Source organism: Salvelinus fontinalis, chromosome 36 (assembly GCF_029448725.1).
Source record: "Salvelinus fontinalis isolate EN_2023a chromosome 36, ASM2944872v1, whole genome shotgun sequence".
Lineage (NCBI taxonomy): Eukaryota > Metazoa > Chordata > Actinopteri > Salmoniformes > Salmonidae > Salvelinus > Salvelinus fontinalis.
This window is the reverse complement of record NC_074700.1, coordinates 30,059,171-30,084,100: the sequence shown is the minus strand read 5'-3', so window position 1 is coordinate 30,084,100 and position 24,930 is coordinate 30,059,171. Positions and strand designations below refer to the sequence as shown.

Here is a 24,930-nt window from a genome sequence, read left to right as displayed (position 1 = left end):
AGAAGATCTGTGGGCTGAACTGAAAAAGTGTGTGCGAGCAAGGAGGCCAACAAACCTGACTCAGTTACAACAGCTCTGTCAGGAGGAATGGGCCAAAAATCCCCTAACTTATTGTGGGAAGCTTGTGGAAGGCTACCCGAAATATTTGACCCAAGTTAAACAATTTAAAGGCATTGCTACCAAATACTAATTGAGTGTATGTATGTAAACTTCTGACCCACTGGGAATGTGATGAAAGAAATAAAATCTGAAATAAATCATTCTCTCTACTATTATTCTAATATTTCACATTCTTAAAATAAAGTGGTGATCCTAACTGACCTAAAACAGGGAATTTTTACTAGGATTAAATGTCAGAAATTGTGAAAAACTAAGTTTAAATGTATTTGGCTAAGGGGTATGTAAATTTCCGACTTCAACTGCATATATTTGGATGATGATGGAGCGGCATAGAATATAATACGTACAGCGTCAAAGATTTATTTATTTTTACTATTTTCTACATTGTAGAATAATAGAAGACAAAATCTAAAATAACTCATATGGAATCATGTCGTATCCTAAAAAGTGTTAAATAAATCAAAATATGTTTTATATTTGAGATTCTTCAAAGTAGCCACCCTTTCCTTTGATGACAGCTTTGCACGCTCACTCAGGCATTCACCTGTCATCACCCCGGGAAACATTCCAAAACAAATTATCAAGAATTCCTGTTATAATGATGTGAAAATATCGACACTTTGAACAGCAGAGCTGTGATTTTCCTACAAAACTGTGTGGTGTTTGATCACTACCTCATCATTCAAATCAAACTTACTTCCATAAAAATGTTTACATAACTTTCTCAAGTCCAATTATCTGAGACCAACAGGAAGTTGCTCTGCTCACATCCTGCTTTTTTATTCCTGTCTTCTGACAGAAGATCTTAGTTCTAATGTAATTCTTTTAGTATTCATCCTGTTTTCTTCCTTTGTGGATATTTCTGAAATGCGTCAGCAGGTTAATCTTCTGGGTGAAGCTCTTCCCACAGTCACCACAGATAAATGGTTTCTCTCCTGTGTGAGTCAGTTTATGCACGGTTACATGTTCCTTGCGATTGAAGCTCTTCCCACAGTCACCACAGATAAATGGTTTCTCTCCTGTGTGAGTCAGTTTATGCATGGTTACATGTTCCTTGCGATTGAAGCTCTTCCCACAGTCACCACAGCTAAAGGGTTTCTCTCCTGTGTGAGTCCATTTATGCTTTGTTAGATACTCCTTGCGATTGAAGCTCTTCCCACAGTCACCACAGCGAAATGATTTCTCTCCTGTGTGAATACTCATGTGCCTGGACAGAGCTCCTTTGTGTTTGAAGGTCTTTCCACAAACAGGGCAGGTGCAGGGTTTCCCACTGTGACAGAGTTGGACATGGGCCTTCAGTTGACAGGTAGAGTTATAGCGTTTCTTGCAGAAGCTGCATTCACTGGGTCTCTTCCTGGTCTGAGTCACATGCCTCTGCAGGTCAGCTTTCAGAGCAAATGTTTCACCACAGTCACGGCAGTGGTGAGTTCTTCTAGACGTGTTGCTGGGTTTGGAACAGTGTTTCTCTAATGGTGGACTGGGATCCAATGGTGGGCTGGGATCCAATGGTGGGCTGCTGTCAAGTTCTACTGGGTCACTGCTTATGGCTGAACTGTAGCTGTAGGCATTGTTTTGATTATCTGGAGGGTCACAGGGAATGTCCAGACCCTTTAGGTGGGTCACAGTGCCAAAATGTTTCAGATCCCGAAGTGGGTCCTCCAGATCACATTCACTTTTCACACAGGAAGGAGTGAATATGAACTTTATGATATCAGGCTCAACCCCTTGAAGCCGCTCTTCCTCCTGACTGGTCCTGACTTCCTCCTGTTCCTCTGCAATCTGTGTGGTCTCTGGGTCCTTCTGCCCCAGACTGGGGCTCCACTCCTGCTCACAGTGCTGCTGCTCAGGGGGAACCTCCTTTTCAGAGACAGAGAACTGCAGGGAGTCTGGAGGGAAGGAGAGGAGGAGCAGAGTTGACCTACCTAGAGACTTTAGATATCAGGGTTGTTGTCAACTTGAATTTATAAACCAGTAAATTCAAGACTAGGTAAACTATAATTCCAAATCAATACCTGAAAACTATAATCTAGTTTCAATTACTTCTCAATAAATTGTAGAGAAGAAGCAATTTATTAATAATGTTTTTCCATTTTTTTTTGAACATAACATTAATTTTAAAAAATGTATTAAACAAAAGAGGATTAGTCACAAGCAAACAAGAATACATAAACAATTTACATTGCCAGAAATCCTAAACAAACAAATCATATTCATTAATAATACAACAAGTTTTAATTGCCTTTTTGTTTTTCATTTTAGTTAAAGTAGTGCCATAATGTTTAAATTAATTTATAAAGTGAAAAAAAGTTAGGTTTTGAATTAGACCATTTGCAAATATGAAATGTACCTAGTATCATTAGCAGTTGAATTAAATATATTACATCTTTATCTGTCAGAATTTCTGAAATAAATCATTATACAAAACCATAAAATGGTACAACTGATCCTATTTTTTTGTAACAAAATTCTGTATGTCAATCCCAAAAAATTCTACTATAAATACAGGCAAAAATAAATGCAAAATGGTCTCCTTCTCCATTCCACAAAAATCACATTTGTAGTCAATATTCAGCTTGATTCTTTCCCCAAACATGTTTCACAGGATAAATTCTATGTAACATTTTAAATGAAACTTCCTTTACCTTGTTACTGATACAATATTTGTTAGCAATTTTCCATGCTTTCCCCCATTGTATATCACCATAGATATTTGATAAAAATAATCTTGCCGAGGGAATTGTAGTATCACAAACAATATTCCTACTCTGTTTATTACTACATTTATCTTTGATGTTAATATTGCCAAAGAATATATTTTCATGTAAATCTATGTTACTTACATCAACCACAGAGGAATTTAAAAGTGATACAACCCCCATGGAATCACATCAAAAACAATTGCATATTCTTTCGGGGTTATAGGAATTTTAAACTTATCAAGAAATCCCCCATATGAGAGTAGATATCATCCTCATTCAGTAACTGACCAACCAAAATAATTTGATTCTCAAACCAGTTAAATCGTATATCTTTGTTGTTCTATATAAAGTATCTGTAAGGGGGAAAATTGTGTTTATATGCTAACATCCAAGCTAAAATTGCCTGTTTATGGAATTTGGCCAAATTAACTGGGATTTTATCAACATCAAAATTACATCGAAGCAAAAATTCTAACCCACCAACAGAATCAAATTTACTTCAGAATGCAATTTATTTTCAAAGTATTATTTAGAGTATTGAATTCTAAAACCTCAAGACCTCCTTGTTCTTGGGTATTAGTGAGAATATATTTTCCTCAGCATTGAAATCAATCGATTTCTTCTGGTTTACGATCCATGATGTCATCTGCGCTCTCTTTGATTTTAGCCGTGAGGATGCGGACGATGTTGTCCTGTAGCTGGCTCAGTGATGGTTCACTTCTCAGCATCTTTGGAAGTTGCTCCTTGGTTGGGGTATTCGGGTAGGAATCAGATTCACCCCCCTTTTTTTTTAACTGCAACTGCATATGAGTGAGTTTCAACAATGCCTCTTTTCTCCTTGTAAGTTTCAACATCCATTATCTCAGCAACAGTTTGGTCATGTTCTGATTCCATGCTACTAGCTATGAAGACGTTAACTTAACTACACATGCTGAAACTTTTCGTTAGCTAAGTTAGCTTGTTCGTTGGAAATCGTCAAAAATATATTTCAATGGTTTGATTAATTACAAAATTATTCAAAATAGTTACAAAATTATTCAAAATACCTACGTTATATCTATTTTTTGGTGAAAAACAAAACAAATTGCAACTGCAGTCTAAACTATAAACTTTGTGAGAAAACCCTAAAATTGTTCCTCAGCTAGAAATATTACACCCTCTCATGCCGCCATCTCGAGCCATTTAAAAAGTTACATTCAAATCACTTCCTGGTTTTTGCGCGGCAAATTTAAAAACAACTTCTTAAAATGGATCAAATGGTGGTCAGTTAAATGTATCAATAAAGTAGAACTATAGCTAGCTTTCAGTAGAGTTACATACGTACCTTTTCTACATAGGTGATTCTCCGGTGTGATCCGCAGAAGTCTCCGTAGCCGATCATTCTCCTCCTGGAATTCCACTACCGTTTTCTCAATTGCCCCGAAAATCTCCACAGCAGCCGCCATTAAACGCTCATTTAAAAACTCACGCAACAACTGTAGTTTAGACATTTTCAGTCGAATGAGAGTTGGGTAGCCTATTCCGTTCAGTCGGTATGTCTTTTTTTACTCCACACAATGAATGCAAACTCTTTTCCAATTCTACTTCTGTGTTCTAGTCAAGGAATATCTTAATTTTTATCCGTCGTTCTAGTTGTTGACGAACCCAGAAACACACAACAGCGCCACCAGCTGGATGGAAGTTTACTACTGTGGAAGGCACCCTAGTAGTAAAGGAAAACAATAACTAAATGTTGACAAACAGAGGTTATCATAAGTAAAGGATGATCTGGGAGAATCAATTATTAATCAGGAGTCAACTGTTTATCATTACTCTATACGAGATGAAAGCAATATCATAAATGAGCAGCATTAGGTCAGAATTGAAATACTCTTGGACAAATGCAAGGAGTCCTTTTCTGGAATTATATTTAATATAAGATATCAATAACATCAGCCCGACCATTATGTCATCACATTAAAGACAGTCCAAATCAAAAAAACAGATATTCCTGTTTCTAATGATGGGAAAATTGAACAGACTTTGTACAGCAGACCTGTGAATGTCCTACAATACTCTATACCGCTTAATCATTACCTCATCATTCAAATCAAACTTTATTTACATACAATGTTTTACAACATTAAATTCATTAAAGATTTATTTATCTGAGACCCATAGTATGAATGGTCTGGAGTTGCTTTCCTTTCCCAAGAGTGTTGTCCACATTCTGCCTTTTTATTCCCATCTTCTGACTGAAGATTTTCTTTCTTCTGTCTGTTTCTCTCTCTTTGTGGATATTATCCATATGTTTCAGCAGATGAGTCTTCTGAGCGAATATTTTACCACAGACTGAGCAGGTTCAGTTAGGTGCACCTTGCGATTGAAGCTCTTCCCACAGTCACCACAGCTAAATGATGTGAAACCTCATGTGCATGGACAGATGTCCTTTTTGTTTGAAGAGAAGGTCTTGCCACAAAAGGGGCAGGTGCAGGTTCCCCGATTTGAGCGTTCAGATCCAATGGTAGGTTGGGATCCAATGATTGGCTGCTGTCAAGTCCTTCTGGGTCGCTCCATATGGCTGAGCTCTGGCTCTAGGCATTGTATTGATTATCTGGAAGGTCACAGGCAATGTCAAAACCCTTTAGGTTGGTCACAGTGCCAAAAGGTTTAGGACTCACTGGTTTAGAGTAACTCTCCTAGTTCTCTACAGTCTGGGTTTGGGGAAGAGTCAAGGACTGAAGTGGGTCCTCGTGATCACGTTCACTTTTCACACAGGAAGGAGTGAATATGAACTCTAGGATATCAGGCTCCACCCCTTGAAGCTGCTCTTCCTCCTGACTGGTCCTGACTTCCTCCTCTTCCTCTTTAATCTGTATGGTCTCTGGGTCCTCCTGCCCCAGACTGGGGCTCCACTCTTGCTCACAGTGCTGCTGCTCATGGGGAACCTCCTCTTCAGAGACAGCGAGGGAGAGCTGCAAGGAGTCTGGAGAGAAGGAAAGGAGTGTAGAGGTTATACAGCCTTTAGACCAACTCCACCGTCTATACAGTACCAGTCAAAAGTTTGGACACACCAACTCATTAAAGGTTTTTTTTAATTTATTTTTTTACTATTTTCTACATTGTAGAATAATAGTGAAGACATCAAAACTATGAAATAACACATGGAATAACTACATGGAGTCAATATATCCAAATATATTTTAGATTCTTCAAAGTAGCCACCCTTTGCTGTGATGACAGCTTTGCACACTCTTGGCATTCTCTCAAGCAGCTTCACCTGGAATGCTTTTCCAACAGTCTTGATGGAATTCCCACATATGCTGAGCACTTGTTGGTTGCTTTTCCTTCACTCTGCGGTCCAACTTATCCCAAACCATCTCAATTGGATTGAGGTCGGGTGATTGTGTAGACACGGCGGTTGGAACCAAATCTCAAATTTGGACTCAAATTTACCATTCTAATGTCCATTGCTTGTGTTTCTTGGCCCAAGCAAGTCTCTTCTTCTTCTCGGTGTCCTTTAGTAGTGGTTTCTTTGCAACAATTCGACCATGAAGGCTTGATTCACGCAGTCTCCTCTGAACAGTTGATGTTGAGATGTGTCTGCTACTTGAACTCTGTGAAGCATTTATTTGGGCTAAAATTTCTGGGGCTGGTAACTCTAATGAACTTATACTCTGCAGCAGAGGTGACTCTGGGTCTTCCTTTCCTGTGGTGGTCCTCATGGGAGCCAGTTTCATCCTAGCGCTTGATGGTTTTTTACGACTGCACTTGAAGAAACATTTTCCGTATTGACTGACCTTCATGTCTTAAAGTAATGATGGACTGTCGTTTCTCCTTGCTTATTTGAGCTGTTCTTGCCATAATATGGACTTGTTTTTTTACCAAATAGGGCTATCTTCTCTATACCACCCCTACCTTGTCACAACACAACTGATTGGCTCAACAGAAGTAGCAGTACAGGGATATAACATCTACAGACGAGACAGGAATGCCTATGGGGGAGGTGTTGTTGTAAATGTTCAGAGCTATATTCCTGTAAAGCTTAGAGTGGATCTGTTGTGGTTGCAAGTTCACAAGCCTTATCTAAAGCCTTAGTTTTACAAGTCAAATAATACCAGGGCATATCAAATCATATAAGCACAATTAACATGTACACAAGCCTCTTCTTTTATGGTGTTGCTAGAAATGGATAATACGATGATAATTGGAGCTGTATTGTTAGATTTCAGTGCAGCCTTTGATGTTATTGGTCATACATTGTTATTGAACAAAGTCACTTGATATAGCTATACATCACCTGCCATCACAGGGTTGCTATTGCTTTACATCACCTGTCATCACAGGGTTGCTATGGCTTTACATCACCAGCCATCACAGGGTTGCTATGGCTTTACATCACCTGCCATCACAGGGTTGCTATGGCTTTACATCACCTGTCATCACAGGGTTGCTATGGCTTTACATCACCTGCCATCACAGGGTTGCTATGGCTTTACATCACCTGCCATCACAGGGTTGCTATGGCTTTACATCACCTGCCATCACAGGGTTGCTATGGCTTTACATCACCTGTCATCACAGGGTTTCTTAGGCTTTACATCACCTGCCATCACAGGGTTGCTATGGCTTACATCACCTGTCATCACAGGGTTGCTATGGCTTTACATCACCTGTCATCACAGGGTTGCTATGGCTTTACATCACCTGTCATCACAGGGTTGCTATGGCTTTACATCACCTGTCATCACAGGGTTGCTATGGCTTTACATCACCTGTCATCACAGGGTTGCTATGGCTTACATCACCTGCCATCACAGGGTTGCTATGGCTTTACATCACCTGTCATCACAGGGTTGCTATGGCTTTACATCACCTGCCATCACAGGGTTGCTATGGCTTTACATCACCTGCCATCACAGGTTTGCTATGGCTTTACATCACCTGTCATCACAGGGTTGTAGAGTTATTTATCCAGTGGAACCCAGAGGGTGTTCTTTAATGGAAGCTTCTCTAACATCAGATATTTATACTGTGTTGTCCCTCAGGGCAGTTGCCTTGGGCTGTTAGTCCAATCAAATTTTATTTGTCACATGCTTCGTAAATAACAGATGTAGACTAACAGTGAAATGCTTACTTAGCCCTGATCCAGCTCAGAGAGGCCTAGCTCATGAGCTCCATCAGCAGCAGATTGTAATTTAGAATGATAATTGTCTGTGTTTATGCAACAAATGTTAGTGCATCGTATTGCGTTTAACCAAATCTCACCGATTCGTTCCTCTAATCAAACCGAATTGCACTGAATCTTTTCAAACTAAAACGTGTCGTTCCTGTATCGGAGACCATGTATTTAGATTTGAAAGGGAAAGATGCAAATCCCTACAAGTTACATTACCCAAAAGGTGAAACGACCCAAGTATCACTACGTAATGGTTGGTTAATAGTTGTTGTACAATATTGTCAATAGATCCTTTGTCAATGGACCCTCTGCCCGACCTCAGGCACAAGCTTTATCTATGGTGCTGGAGATTCAAGCCAACTTGGCTCTGTAGATCATAGAGATGTATCATTTACGTGTATAATTGAAGTGTTCTCTTTAATTATGTGGTATATAGGTAACCTCTGCTCCTCCTCTCCTTCCCTCCAGACTCCCTGCAGTTCTCTGTCTCTGAAGAGGAGGTTCCCCCTGAGCAGCAGCACTGTGAGCAGGAGTGGAGTCCCAGTCTGGAACAGAAGGACCCAGAGACCATACAGATTAAAGAGGAACAGGAGGAAGTCAGGACCAGTCAGGAGGAAGAGCAGCTTCAAGGTCTGGAGCCTGATATCATGCAGTTCATATTCACTCCTTCTTGTGTGAAAAGTGAATGTGATCTGGAGGACCCACTTTGGTCCTTGACTCTTCCCCAAACCCAGACTGTGGAGAACAGAGAGAGTCACTCAAAACCAGTGGATCTCAAACCTTTTGGCACTGTGACCCACCTAAGGGGTTTTGAAATTGCCTCTGACCCTCCAGACAATCAAAACGATGCCTACAGCCACAGCTCAGCCGTATAAGTAGTAACACATTTGGACTTGACAGCTGCCCACCGTTGGATTCAAACACACCAATGGGGGAACCCTGCACTTGCCCCTTTTGTGACAAACAAAAATGAAATCTGTCCATGCACATGAGGATTCACACAGGAGGGTTTAGATGTGGTGCATGTGAGAAACACTTCAATCTCAAGGATCAACTAACCAGACATACTGTATATGCATTCACAGAGGACAGAAAACATTCAGCTGTCATTTTCGCTTTTAAAAGCTTCAATCAGAAGGGGGGGCTTAAGGAGGTACATACTAACTCACACAGGAGAGAAACCATTTAGCTGTGGTGACTGCGGTAAAGGCTTCATTTGCAAGGAGCACCTAATTGCACATATAAAGACTGACACAGGATAAGTTTCAATCTCAAGCAGAATCTTACCATGCGTAAACTGGTAAATAGATCTCTGATGGATTTACTGTCGTAAAACATTGTATGTAAATAAAGTTTGATTTGAATGATGAGGTAATGATTAAGCAGTACAGAGTATTGTAGGAAATTCACAGGTCGGCTGTACAAAGTCTGTAGAATTTTTCCCTTCATTAGAAACATGAATATCTGGTTGTTGTATTTGGAATGTATTCAAGGTGATGACATAATGGTCAGGATGTTGTAATTTATACATTATATTAAATGCAATTCCAGAAAATGACTCCTTTCATTTGTCAAAGAGTATTTCTCATCAATTCTGACCTAATGCTGCTCATTCATGATTATTGATTTGATATTGTATAGAGTAATGATATACTGTCGACTCCTGATTAATAATTTATGATAACCACTGTTTATCAACATGTAGTCATCGTTTCACTTTACTACTGGCCTGTAGGCTGCCTTGCACAGTAGTAAACTCCCATCCAGCTGGTGGCGCTGTTGTGTATTTCTGGGCTCGTCACCAACTTGAACAAAGGACTTTATCAAATTCCTTGACTAGAACACGGAAGTTGGATTAGATACGAGTTTGTTTTGATTTTGCATTCCTTGTGTGGAGTTAACAAATACATACTAACTGAACTAAACAGGCTACCAAACTCTCAATCGACTGAAAATGTCTAAACAACAGTTGTTGCGTGAGTTTTTAAATGATCGTTTAACGGCGGCTGCTGTGGAGATTTTCGGGGAAGTTGAAAAAACGGTAGTGGAATACCAGGAGGAGAACGATCGGCTACGGAGACTTCTGGGGATCTCACCCGAGATACAACTATGTAGAATAGGTTCGTATGTAGATCTACTGATAGCTAGCTATAGCTATGTTTTATCAGTTGTGGAAAAAGTAGACAATTGTCATACTTGAGTAAAAGTAAAGATACCTTAATAGAAAATGACTCAAGTAAAAGTCACCCAGTAAAATACTACTTGAGTAAAAGTCTAAAAGTATTTGGTTTTAAATACACTTGTCTTAAGTATCACAAGGAAATGTAATTGCTTAAATATACTAAAGTATCAAAAGTTTACGTATAGCATGGGCCACACTCCCAACATAATTTACAAACAAAACATTTGTGTGTAGTGAGTCCGCCAGATCAGATGCTGTTGGGATGACCAGGGATTTTCTCTTCAAGTGTATTGGACCATTTTCCTGTTCTGCTAAACATTCAAAATGTAACGAGTAATTATGGGTGTCGGGGAAAATGTTTGCAGTTGAAAGTACATTATTTTCTTTAGGGATGTAAAAGTTGTCAAAAATATAAATACTTATCCCCAAAAATTACTTAAGTAGTATTTTACAGTATTTAACTTAAGTACTTTACACCACTGTATTTGATTGATAAACTGTTAACTAACTGATCACCATTTCATTAATGAAGTTTTTAATCTTGAGGATAAAAACATTGTCATGAAAACCAAGAAGTGATTTGAATTTGTAATTCAAAAAAGGATTACAAAAAAATAAGTAGCTTATTCTCTTCCAATTTGTTGAGAAATTTAAAAATAGATTCTAGTTTTCAAATATTGAATTAGAATTATAGTTCACGTAGTCCTGATTTAACTGGCTTAAAGGTTCAAATTGACTCAGTCTGTATAGGCAGAGATACTGAGAATGGTGCAATTTGGGGCATTGCTGCATGTGGGCATTATATATTGGTAAATTTAAAATGTTTAAGCTAAGACAGGCGGGGGTGCTCCAGTACAGTAGGAGGCGATAATGCAAAATAACGTTGTATGCAGATAAACCCCACAGAAGAAGAGGTGGTGCTGACACTGGTAGCTAGCTAGTACACCGGTAGACCTTCGCCCCGACTGTCGGACATTGTTTTCCCGTAGTCCTGTTAACGATGTGGAGGGAAGGTGTTCGGGAAGCGGGAGAGAAGGACACTGTGTGCTAGTAAGGAGGACTCCAGTAGGCGGGGCGACACAGTGTGCTAGCTAACTAGCAAGCTAGCTAGCGCAACACCGATAGACCATGTTTCGCCCCCATCTTTTGGGCACTGTTTTCCCGTAGTCCTGTTAACAACGGCGTGGGCAGTTTTTCGGCAGGTGGGAGTGAAGGACACTATCTACTGGTGTCGCCCCTGCCTCCCGCTAGATGGTAAGGAGGACTCTCATAATACTTCCATTTCCCTTTTGACCCACATTCAAAAGTGTCACACAAGCATGAAGATGTCATGCTCAATCGGAGGGCGTTTATGAAGAAACCAACGGGATGCTGGGAGGGCGTTTATGAAGAAACCAACGGGATGCTGGGGTGGGGGGGGTCGTTCATAAAGAAACCAACGGGATGCCGGAGGGGGGCGTTCTTGAAGAAACCAACGGGATGCTGGGGTGGGTCGTTCATAAAGAAACCAACGGGATGCTGGGAGGACGTTCATGAAGAAACCAACGGGATGCTGGGAGGACGTTCATGAAGAAACCAGCGGGGGGGGGGGGGGGGTGTATTCATGAAGCAACCAATGGGATGCTGGGGGGGTTCATGAAGAGAACAACGGGATGCTAGGTAGGGGGGCGTTCATGAAGAAACCAACGGGATGCTGTGGGGGACGTTCATGAAGAAACCAACGGGATGCTCGAAAGGTGACCGCAATCACACAATGTTGGAAATACTGGATATAATGAGATGTCTCCGCCCTAACAATGGGATTCGCTGTCCACAGAGCGGAATGGTCAGGCTGTCTATTCGTCTCTTTGGATTGGTGGATACATCTCATTATTTGAATAGTTTTTTGAATATTAGAAAAATCAACCGCCTGTATGGAGAATGAGATGCTGTGATCACATAATGATCACAGTATTCTAACAGAACAGACTATAATAGCATAGTATAACATTACTGAAAGACTAAAACAGAACAGACTATAATAGCATAGTATAACATTACTGAAAGACTAAAACATAACAGACTATAATAGCATAGTATAACATTACTGAAAGACTAAAACACAACAGACTATAATAGCATAGTGTAACATTACTGAAAGACTAAAACATAACAGACTATAATAGCATAGTATAACATTACTGAAAGACTAAAACATAGACTATAATATAAACATAGTGTAACATTACTGAAAGACTAAAACATAACAGACTATAATAGCATAGTATAACATTACTGAAAGACTAAAACATAACAGACTATAATATAAACATAGTATAACATTACTGAAAGACTAAAACATAGACTATAATATAAACATAGTGTAACATTACTGAAAGACTAAAACATAGACTATAATATAAACATAGTGTAACATTACTGAAAGACTAAAACATAACAGACTATAATATAAACATAGTATAACATTACTGAAAGACTAAAACAGAACAGACTATAATATAAACATAGTATAACATTACTGAAAGACTAAAACATAACAGACTATAATAGCATAGTGTAACATTACTGAAAGACTAAAACAGAACAGACTATAATAGCATAGTATAACATTACTGAAAGACTAAAACAGAACAGACTATAATAGCATAGTGTAACATTACTGAAAGACTAAAACATAACAGACTATAATATAAACATAGTGTAACATTACTGAAAGACTAAAACAGAACAGACTATAATAGCATAGTATAACATTACTGAAAGACTAAAACATAGACTATAATATAAACATAGTATAACATTACTGAAAGACTAAAACAGAACAGACTATAATATAAACATAGTATAACATTACTGAAAGACTAAAACATAACAGACTATAATAGCATAGTATAACATTACTGAAAGACTAAAACAGAACAGACTATAATAGCATAGTATAACATTACTGAAAGACTAAAACAGAACAGACTATAATAGCATAGTATAACATTACTGAAAGACTAAAACATAACAGACTATAATATAAACATAGTATAACATTACTGAAAGACTAAAACATAGACTATAATATAAACATAGTGTAACATTACTGAAAGACTAAAACATAGACTATAATATAAACATAGTGTAACATTACTGAAAGACTAAAACATAACAGACTATAATATAAACATAGTATAACATTACTGAAAGACTAAAACATAGACTATAATATAAACATAGTGTAACATTACTGAAAGACTAAAACATAGACTATAATATAAACATAGTGTAACATTACTGAAAGACTAAAACATAACAGACTATAATATAAACATAGTATAACATTACTGAAAGACTAAAACAGAACAGACTATAATAGCATAGTATAACATTACTGAAAGACTAAAACATAACAGACTATAATATAAACATAGTGTAACATTACTGAAAGACTAAAACAGAACAGACTATAATAGCATAGTATAACATTACTGAAAGACTAAAACATAGACTATAATATAAACATAGTATAACATTACTGAAAGACTAAAACAGAACAGACTATAATATAAACATAGTATAACATTACTGAAAGACTAAAACAGAACAGACTATAATAGCATAGTGTAACATTACTGAAAGACTAAAACAGAACAGACTATAATAGCATAGTGTAACATTACTGAAAGACTAAAACAGAACAGACTATAATAGCATAGTGTAACATTACTGAAAGACTAAAACACAACAGACTATAATAGCATAGTGTAACATTACTGAAAGACTAAAACATAACAGACTATAATATAAACATAGTGTAACATTACTGAAAGACTAAAACATAACAGACTATAATATAAACATAGTATAACATTACTGAAAGACTAAAACAGAACAGACTATAATAGCATAGTATAACATTACTGAAAGACTAAAACATAACAGACTATAATAGCATAGTGTAACATTACTGAAAGACTAAAACATAGACTATAATATAAACATAGTGTAACATTACTGAAAGACTAAAACAGAACAGACTATAATATAAACATAGTATAACATTACTGAAAGACTAAAACATAACAGACTATAATATAAACATAGTGTAACATTACTGAAAGACTAAAACAGAACAGACTATAATATAAACATAGTGTAACATTACTGAAAGACTAAAACACAACAGACTATAATAGCATAGTGTAACATTACTGAAAGACTAAAACACAACAGACTATAATAGCATAGTATAACATTACTGAAAGACTAAAACATAACAGACTATAATATAAACATAGTATAACATTACTGAAAGACTAAAACAGAACAGACTATAATATAAACATAGTATAACATTACTGAAAGACTAAAACAGCACCACATTCAATCGTGCATCACAATTCTTCCAAGTTTTACCGGTGAAACATCCCACGCAGCGTCATTCTGCATAGTTAACCGTTTGATCTCGGTCAATTTCATGGGGATATGCGTTTTGGATCTTCCTGAGTTAGGCAGTATTGTTTTTAATTATCCTACTGTGTTGTGTTGAAGTGAATACATTTTTAGGGCAGATTGTGTTTAAATGTTGTAGCATAGCCTACCTGTGTATTTTGCCTAGTGGTGCGCACTATTTGGCCTCAAGATAATTTTTTATTTTAATAAATTGGGTTCTGTTATGTACAATGCTTTGATCTTGTTGACCATGATTGACCTTTATTAAACGAGCACCAGAACAGCCTGTTCTCTACATGTAGCAGAATAGACACATAGTGAATGGCAAAGAAGCTTCGGGAAGCTCCAGATCTTTTAGTGAAGGGGACTAAAGATCTGGAAAAGATCCTACAGCCACTCAGTAATAATTAAAGATCTGCTTAACGTGGAAAGATTTTTGGCGGAGTAAACCCTCTCGCTTCGCTTCTTCCTCTCTGGTATAGGTAACTTCTGTTCCTCCTCTCCTTCCCTCCAGACTCCCTGCAGCACTCTGTCTCTGAAGAGGAGGTTCCCCCCGAGCAGCAGCACTGTGAGCAGGAGTGGAACCCCAGTCTGGGACAGGAGGATCCAGAGACCACACAGATTAAAGAGGAACAGGAGGAAGTCAGGACCAGTCAGGAGGAAGAGCAGCTTCAAGGGGTGGAGCCTGATATCATAGATTTAGATTTCACTCCTCCTTGTGTGAAAAGTGAATGTGATCTGGAGGACCCACTTTGGTCCTTTACTCTTCCTCAAACCAAGACTGAGGAAAACAGAGAGAGTGACTCTAAACCAGTGGATCTCAAACCTTTTGTCACTGTGACCCACATTAACGGTCTCAACATTCCCTGTGACCCTCCAGATAATCAAAACAATGCCTCCAGCCACAGCTCAGCTGTAAGCAGCGACACAGTAGGACTTGACAACAGTCCACCATTGGGTCCCAGCCCACTATTGGATCTCAACTCACCATTGGATCCCAGCCCACCATTGGGTCCCAGTCCGCTATTGGATCTCAACTCACCATTGGATCCCAGCCCACCATTGGGTTCCAGCCCACCATTGGGTTCCAGCCCACTATTGGATCCCAGCCCACCATTGGGTCCCGGCCCACCATTGGGTCCCAGCCCACCATTGGATCCCAGCCCACCATTGGATCCCAGCCCACTATTGGAGGAACACTGTTCCAAACCCAGCACCACATCTAGAAGAACTCACCACTGCCGTGACTGTGGTAAAACGTTTGCTCTGAAAGCTGACCTGCAGAGACATGTGACTCTCACCAAGAAGAGACTCAGTGAATGCCGCTTCTGCAAAAAACGCTACAACTCCACCTGTCAACTGAAGGCCCATGTCCGACTCTGTCACAGTGGGAAACCCTGCACCTGCCCTGTTTGTGGCAAGACCTTTAAATACAAAGGAGTTCTGCCCAAGCACATGAGGATTCACCAAGGAGAGAAATCTTTAAGCCGTGTTGACTGTGAGAAAAGCTTCAGTCACAAGGATGCCCTAAACTTGCATAAACTGACTCACACTGGAGAAAAAACATTTAGCTGTGGTGACTGTGAGAAAAGCTTCAATCTCAAGAATAACCTAACCAGGCATAAACTGATTCACACAGGAGAGAAACCATTTAGATGTGGTGATTGTGGGAAAAGCTTCAGCCTCAAGAATAACCTAACCAGGCATAAACTGATTCACACAAGAGAGAAACCATTTAGCTGTGGTGTCTGTGGAAAAAGCTTTAGTCAGAAAGGGGACCTAGGGAGGCACAAACTGACTCACACAGATGATAAACCATTTAGCTGTGGTGACTGCGGGAAAAACTTCAGACAGAAAGGGGACCTAAGGAGACATATACTGACTCACACAGGAGAGAAACCATTTAGCTGTGGTGACTGTGGGAAAAGCTTCAATCAGAAGGGGGACCTAAGTAGGCATAGACAGACTCACACAGGAGAGAAACAACATGGCTGCTCAGTCTGTGGTAAAAGATTCATTCGTAAGGCTCATCTGCTGAAGCACGTGAATAACGTCCACGACGAAAGACAACAGGATGAAAACAAGAACAACGAAAATGAGGATTAAAATCTAGTTGGGACAAAGAGGAGCTGCGGTTATAGCAGATGGGAATTAAAAGACAGGATGTGAACACTTAGAAAAACAAAGCAACTCTGGATTTATTGACGCTGTGGTTTTTCAAATAATGTGTGACGGATTTACTTTTTGTGAAACGTTTTATACGAATAAAGTTTTAATTTTGAACGATGAGGTAATGTTCAAAGAGTAGCATCCCAGTATTATGGGGATCTCACAAGTCTGAGGGATGTACTACAAAGCAGGAGTTAGCCAGCTGGCCATGCCTAAATATTCTGATATCATTTTTAAAAATATATATTTTTTAGACCGATCTAATGGTCTAATTGATTCAACAAACAAAAAAACACAAATTTAAGATTTTTTTAAATGACCCAGAAAAGCAGTAGTTATATCTGGTTGCTTATCAAAGATCAACAGCTAAATCCTTGATTCTGCTTTGTCGTAGACCCCTCTGCTATTACACGTTAGTCATTTAGCAGACGCTCTTATGCAGAACGACTTACATTAGATCATTAGATCTGCAATTAGGGTTAAGTGCCTTGCTCAAAGGACATATCAACAGATTTTTCACCAAGTCGGCTCTGGGATTTGAACCAGCGACCTTTCGGTTACTGGTCCAACCCCCCTTAACAGCTAGGCTACCTGCCAAACCTGTCTAAAGTCTGTTGATGTTTTCACATCATAAAAAATATATATTTTATCTGTTTGTTTTGAAATGTCTCTCAGGGTGATGAGAGAATTATCTGACTGATGTTATTGATACATTAAAAAGAAATCTGTCTGAAAAAAATCTTCATTCATTTGTCCAAGTGTATTTATAATTAATTTTGACCAAATGCATCTTATTAATGGTATTGATTTGATCTTGTATGGAGTAATGATATACAGGTGACTCCTGATGAAGAATTGATTCTCCCAGATCATCCTGTAATTATGATAACTATTGTTCAGGGTTGGTTAGTAACAGATTACATGTAACAGGGATTAGTTCATCCAAATTACAAACAAATAAAGTAATTAATCAACCCGGATTACTTAAAAAAAAAAGAAGAAGTGTAATCGGGTTTACAATTACATTCTTAAAAACAGCTGATTATATTTTCATTCTTCCTCTAATATCAATAGGCAGTGGTGACTCAATGTGCCTTTTAAAGGAACTACCCTATTTATCTGCCATGACCTTCAACAGTCCAATCAACAGATCGGACAGGCAAGGTTCTCCCTTACTGCTTTTGGCTCCCATTGTGAAACTCCACTATAAACACACACACGCAGACACACAAAATAACATTGTTTAATTAGGAACGTCTTCATTTCTTAATTCAAAATATAGTTTTTTTTTTTTTATAAAGGGAAAACATAACAAATATATTCTTAATTATTATATGTAATTTACCCACATGGTAGTTTCTCCTATGCAAATTTCCGTGTAGAGTTTACATTTATAGCTTAATAATAATAAATAATTAATAAATAATTTTCTTTTACAATGTTGCTTTTTTTACCTGCAGTTATATTTTCTTTTTCCATCTCAGGATTGTGCCCTGGGATCACATAACTCGTAACCGTTTCTCAATAGAGAAAGACAAGCCTTGTCTCCGACCAGGATACTTCTGCTTTAACAAAAAGATCCCAGTCGGAGATCACCCTGCTCCAACAGGGTGTTTGCCCTAGAATTTCTCCTTTAATTAAAGATATCCCTGTTTCAACAGAGTTCCTAATTAAAGATATCCCTGTTTCAACAGAGTTCCTAATTAAAGATTTCCCTGTTTCAACAGAGTTCCTAATTAAAGATTCTAGAAATAACTGCTCCAGGAAAATTTATAACTAGGGGAATCTTTTGCTCCAACGAAAGACCTAATGTGCACAACCTGTTTCCCAGAACAGGATTTTCTATGATGTTTATAAGAAAATCAGTCTCACCCTTAAATCTATCTTGTCTGTTCGGAATGGCGTATCCACTCACTGACATTCCCTGCCAGGTCCGAGGTGGGTCCCCTTCTGCTCCGTTTTAGTCAGAGTATCGGGCTCCCTGCCACATCTAACATAGGCCGCGCGCGCAGTTAACCTCGGTCTCCCCGGGAACAATCAGCAAGCGGAGTTAGTCATCCCCCTGCTGTCACCAAATTGTCAGAGAAATTCTATAGGAAAGAGACAGCAGATTTGTTTTCAAACAACATATAAGATTTGCACAAATGAAGCAACCAACCATCACTAAGAATAGTCAGAGTTGAAAGCTCTCTGAACAGAGCTGTCTCTCTCCTTCTATAGAAAGTACATCCTTTTATCTTTGTGACAGATGTGCAGAAACATGCCCCCGGGAACAGAGTTGTAAAAAGTATTTTAGCTCATCTGTACAGATCAAGATAGCTGATATCGCCACTAGAGGTCGACCGATTAATCGGAATGGCCGATTAATTAGGGCTGATTTCAAGTTTTCATAACAATCGGTAATCGGCATTTTTGGACACCGATCATGGCCGATTACATTGCATTCCACGAGGAGACTGCGTGGCAGGTAAGGTGCTAGCTAGCATTAAACTTATCTTATAAAAAACAATCAATCTTAACATAATCACTAGTTAACTACACATGGTTGATGATATTACTAATTTATATAGCATGTCCTGCGTTGCATATAATCGATGCGGTGCCTGTTAATTTATCATTGAATCACAGCCTACTTCGCCAAACGGTTATTTAACAAGCGCATTCGCACTGTCGTTGCACCAATGTGTACCTCAACATCAACGCCTTTCTTAAAATCAATACACAAGTATATATTTTTAAACCTGCATATTTAGTTAATATTGCCTGCTAACATGAATTTATTTTAACTAGGGAAATTGTGTCACTTCTCTTGCGTTCTGTGCAACAGAGTCAGGGTATATGCAGCAGTTTGGGCCGCCTGGCTAGTTGCGAACTGTGTGAAGACCAACTTCACCAAACGGGGGATGATTTAACAAAAGCGCATTTGCGAAAAATAGCACAATCGTTGCATGAATGTACCTAACCATAAACATCAATGCCTTTCTTAAAATCAATACATATTTATATTTATATATTTTTAAACCTGCATATTTAGTTACAAGAAATCCAGGTTAGCAGGCAATATTAAACTAGGGAAATTGTGTCACTTCTCTTGCGTTCATTGCACGCAGAGTCAGGGTATATGCAACAGTTTGGGCCGCCTGGCTCGTTGCAAACTAATTTGCCAGAATTTTACGTAATTATGACATAACATTGAAGGTTGTGCAATGTAACAGCAATATTTAGACTTAGGGATGCCACCCGTTAGATAAAATACGGAATGGTTCTGTATTTCACTGAAAGAATAAACGTTTTGTTTTCGAAATGATAGTTTCCAGATTTGACCATATTAATGACCTAAGGCTCGTATTTCTGTGTGTTATTATGTTATAATTAAGTCTAAAATGTGATATTTGATAGAGCAGTCTGACTGAGCGGTGGTAGGCAGCAGCAGGCTCGTAAGCATTCATTCAAACAGCACTTTCGTGCGTTTGCCAGCAGCTCTTCGCTGTGTTTCAAGCATTGAGCTGTTTATGACTTCAAGCCTATCAACTCCCGAGATTAGGCTGGTGTAACCGATGTGAAATGGTTAGCTAGTTAGCGGGGTGCGCGCTAATAGCGTTTCAATCGGTGACGTAACTCGCTCTGAGACCTTGAAGTAGTTGTTCCCCTTGCTCTGCAAGGGCCGCGGCTTTTGTGGAGCGATGGGTAACGATGCTTCGAGGATGGCTGTTGTCTGTGTATTTGGTTCGAGCCCAGGTAGGGGCGAGGAGAGGGACGGAAGCTATACTGTTTCACTGGCCATACTAAAGTGCCTACAAGAACATCCAATAGTCAGAGGTACAAATGGTATAGAGAGAAATAGTCCTATAATTCCTGTAACTACAACCTAAAACTTCTTACCTGGGAATATTGAAGACTCGTGTTAAAAGGAACCACCAGCTTTCATATGTTCTCATGTTCTGAGCAAGGAACTTAAACATTTTCTTTTTTACATGGCACATACTGCACTTTTACTTTCTTCTCCAACACTTTGTTTTTACATTATTTAAACCAAATTGAACATGTTTCATTATTTATTTGAGGCATTATATTTAGTTAAAATAAAAGTGTTCATTCAGTATTGTTGTAATTGTCATTATTACAAATAAAGAAATACCTATAATAAAAAAACGTCCGATTAATCGGTATCGGCTTTTTTGGTCCTCCAATAATCGGTATTGGTATCGGCATTGAAAAATAATAATCGGTCGACCTCTAATCGCCACCACTCTGTTCCTCCCTGAACTTCCCATATAGCTAAATTCCTGCCGATTGTAAATACAGGAGGTCACATATTGAGGTCGCACGCAAGCGGCTCATAAATCTGTACGCTCAGATTTATGACTAAGTCTGTAACAGTCCTGACCTATTTATGTTAGTTTTTATGTGTTTATGGTCAGGGCGTTAGTTTTGGGTGGGCAGTCTATGTTATCTGTTTCTATGTTGTTTTTGGTTTGCCTGGTATGGCTCTTGATTAGAGGCAGGTGGTTTGCGTTTTCCTCTAATCAAGAGTCATATTTAGGTAGGGCATTCTCACTGTTTGTTTGTGGGTGATTGTCTCCTGTGATGTCTTTCGTCGTTGTCGATGTGTTTTTCACTTACGGGACTGTTTGGCTGTTCGTGTGTTTCGATGTAACGTTCCTGTCCGTGAGTTTACGTTTATGTATGTGAGTTTATGTTCAGGTTCCGTTCTACGTCGTTTTGTTATTTTGTAGTTTTGAAAGTGTTTTGTTTTGTTTCGTGTTACCATCTTCATCGTTGTTAATAAATAAAGATGGCATATTTCCCTGAACCCGCATTTTGGTCAGAAGATCCTTCTCTCCTCACCTCATCTGAGGATGAGGAAAGCGACAGCCATAACAAAGTCACAAAAGACAAGTTTGTATCAGTAAAAATACAAAACATATAACAATAGACAATTCTCTAAGTAAAAACAGCATAGGATGTCAAATTAAACTGTTAGTATGTCATGAATATTACATTTCCACCACAGGATGTTTTCAGCGGCAAGGACTGGGAGACTAGTCAGGATCGAGGGAGAGATAAATGGAGCAAAGTACAGAGAGTTACTTGATGAAAACCTGCTCCAGACCGCTCAGGACCTCAGACTGGGGCAAAGGTTCACCTTCCAACAGGACAACGACCCTAAGCACACAGCCAAGACAACGCAGGAGTAGCTTCGGGACAAGTCTCTGAATGTCCTTGAGTGGCCCAGCCAGAGCCTTGGAGAGACCTGAAAATAGCTGTGCAGAGATGCTTCCCATCCAACCTGACAGAGCTTGAGAGGATCTGCTGAGAAGAATGGGAAAAGGTGCTTCAACAAAGTACTGAGTAAGGAGTCTGAATACTTATGTAAATGTGATATTTCAGTTTATTTATTTATACATTTGCAAAAATTGTAGTGTTGTGTGTAGATTGATGAGGGAGAAAAAACATTTAAATCAATTTTAGAATAAGGCTGTAATGCATAACAAATTGTGGAAAAAGTAAAGGGGTCTGAATACTTTCCAAATGCACCGTATGCCCCCTTTTATTTATCCTACAGTTCTGACTTGATGTACAGGGAGAATACTGTAAGAATGTCCAATGTAGCTGGCATGCATGCATCAACAACATTGATTTTGCCCCACCAAGATTTACATACTAAAATCGGGATAAATGCAGAACTTTATTTCAAGAATAAAGTTGAAATAAAATAGTGAATTAAAGTGGCAATATTTGGAGAATAAATTTAAAATAAAATGTTGTGAATAAAGGGGCAATATTTGGAGAATAAAGGGGCAATATTTGGAGAATAAAGGGGCAATATTTGGAGAATAAAGGGGCAATATTTGGAGAATAAAGGGGCAATATTTGGAGAATAAAGGGGCAATATTTGGAGAATAAAGGGGCAATATTTGGAGAAAAGTTGCAAAATTTCAAGGAAATAAAGTTGCAGTTCTATTTTAAGAGGGGATTTGGTTAAATGCATGTCTGACTGGCTCCCTATTGCTGGGCACGCCACCGTTGAAATGCCTGTTACATGACTTGATGAAACTATACTTTAGAACTGGCTTTAGTAACAAGGAAATCCTTGCTCTTTTAGCACATAATAACCATTAGGACCTGGAAAATGTGCCACAGATTATTTTCAGGAGGAACCGTGGTTACTTACGTAGGTAGAGACGGGCGCTTTGGGTTTGTATGCGTGCAGGTGTGTGTGTGTGTGCACTCACGCGTATCAATCTAATGATCTGTTCAGTTGTAAATAAAGAGTAAAAACTCACGGACGATTATTAAAACTCAAAACAAGTTTATTCACCCACTGGTTCACACAGCTGCATAAGACCAAGACATATTCACACAAGTACTGGTATTTATCCCTTTCTCCTCTGCTGAATCTCCTCCTTACACATCTGATGCTAGACAGAACTTTAGTGATATCTGTTCTTCCTCACTTCATCTGGCCTGACGTCGGGCCCCAAATTCCTCACCCCTCCCCAACTCACGGCTGTCCTGTTGACTTGTACCAGACTGTGTCCCTTCTCCTTCCCATAGGACCCCCGATGTCTAACAATAACATATTCTGACAGAATGTAAACATTCTACATTCCCCTCTCTCCCCAGTAACATGAATAAGGATATTTCATATTTTCAAGTTTAGAAGCCAGAACCCATCAGATCTAATAACTTGTAATTTCACACTCTTCTAACGGCCACGGTGCGTGATGAGCAGGAAACCCAAAAACTTTATTGACGCTGTCACTGAACACGAAGAGAACTGGGGTTGAGTCCTATATACCCGTGGTATATGGTCTGATATACCAAGGCTGTCAGCCAATCAGCATTCAGGGCTTGAACCACCCGGTTTATGTTAGACCATATATTTACAACAACAAAAAACTTTTTACTGTTCTAATTATGTTCGTAACCAGTTTATAATAGCAATAAGGCACCCCCGGGGTTTGTGGTACATGGCCAATATACCACGGCTAAGTGGTGTATCCAGGCACTCCATGTTATGTCATGCATAAGAACAGCCCTTAGCCATGCTATATTGACCATATACCACAGCTCCTAGGGCCTTATTGCTTAATCAGAACAGTTAGAAAAAGTTCAATCGACATCCATTGATGGAAAATGATCTGGCGAGTTTAGTAAGGGCGATTTATCATTTCTCTTGCCACATTCAAATTCTTTTATTACGTCATGACATAGCTCCCAATAATTATTTTGAGGAAAACCGAATTTGTCATTTAACGTCGTTACTATGATATTCCTTCTTATTTGGCTCGACAATGTTATGTGAAAAAAATTGAGGCTAGTTTGTAAGCCTTTTGGGCAGGTTTTCAGTCGTCATTTGGCAAAAATGTTTTACTTAACCTGGCAACCCTGTCCTGAACTATGCTACTTTCTGAGCTAATGGAAGAAAGGGAGGGAATTAAAACGTTGGCTCGAATCTTTTGTAATGAGAAAGTTATTTTGGGATGATAATTAAGTTGAGTGTTGAGGTTTCCAAAACCGTATAGCCATCAAGGATAAATTGTTTTTAGATAGACCGTTTTATACTTAGACAAAATTTCCTCAGCTAAACAAAAACAAGATTCAATGTCTCCAATGAAACACATTGAAGTCAGAAGTGCAAAGGTTTTTTGTGACAGACAACTTTTTAAACATGTATGGTGAATTTACATTAAACTCTTCTTTAAAAATGGTGATCACTGTTTGCCTAAACAGTTTATTGAGTAGAACTATAGCTAGTTATCAGTATCAACATACGTACCTATTCTACATAGTTGTATCTCAGGTGTGATCCCCAGCAGTCTCCGTAGCCGATCATTCTCCTCCTGGTAATCCACTACCGTTTTCTCAACTGCCCCGAATATCTCCACAGCAGCTGCCGTTAAACGATCATTTAATAAACACAGGCAACTAATGTAGGTTTAGTCATTTTGCGTCGAATGAGAGTTGGGTTGCCTACTGGTCAGTCAGTGGGTCTTTATTTACTCAACACAAGCTGTGTTTTGGTCAATGCATTTTAGAAAGCTTATTGGTTCTAGTCAGTGTGTGACGAGCCCAGAAACGCAAAATAGCGTAGCCAGCTGGATGGGGGTTTACTACTGTGCAAGGCAGCCTACAGGCCAGTAGGAAGGGGAACAATG

At 38.8% G+C, this 24,930-nt stretch overlaps 1 protein-coding gene and 1 pseudogene across 2 annotated transcripts; one reads left to right on the top strand and one right to left on the bottom strand.

Annotated features, from left to right (window-relative positions):
* Positions 1-560: 560 nt before the first annotated feature.
* Positions 561-24,711, bottom strand: LOC129835658 (zinc finger protein 684-like; annotated as a pseudogene).
* LOC129835587 (gastrula zinc finger protein XlCGF57.1-like) lies at positions 9,829-17,513 on the top strand. Of its 2 annotated transcripts, none has more exons than XM_055901285.1 (2): positions 9,829-10,097; positions 15,114-17,513. In XM_055901285.1, the coding sequence occupies exons 1-2, from the start codon at positions 9,932-9,934 to the stop codon at positions 16,703-16,705; spliced, it is 1,758 nt and encodes a 585-aa protein (XP_055757260.1). In that variant the 5' UTR covers positions 9,829-9,931; the 3' UTR covers positions 16,706-17,513. The 2 variants fall into 2 exon arrangements, with proteins under 2 accessions (XP_055757260.1, XP_055757261.1); XM_055901286.1 differs by lacking the exon at positions 9,829-10,097 and adding an exon at positions 11,783-11,895.
* Positions 24,712-24,930: the final 219 nt, after the last annotated feature.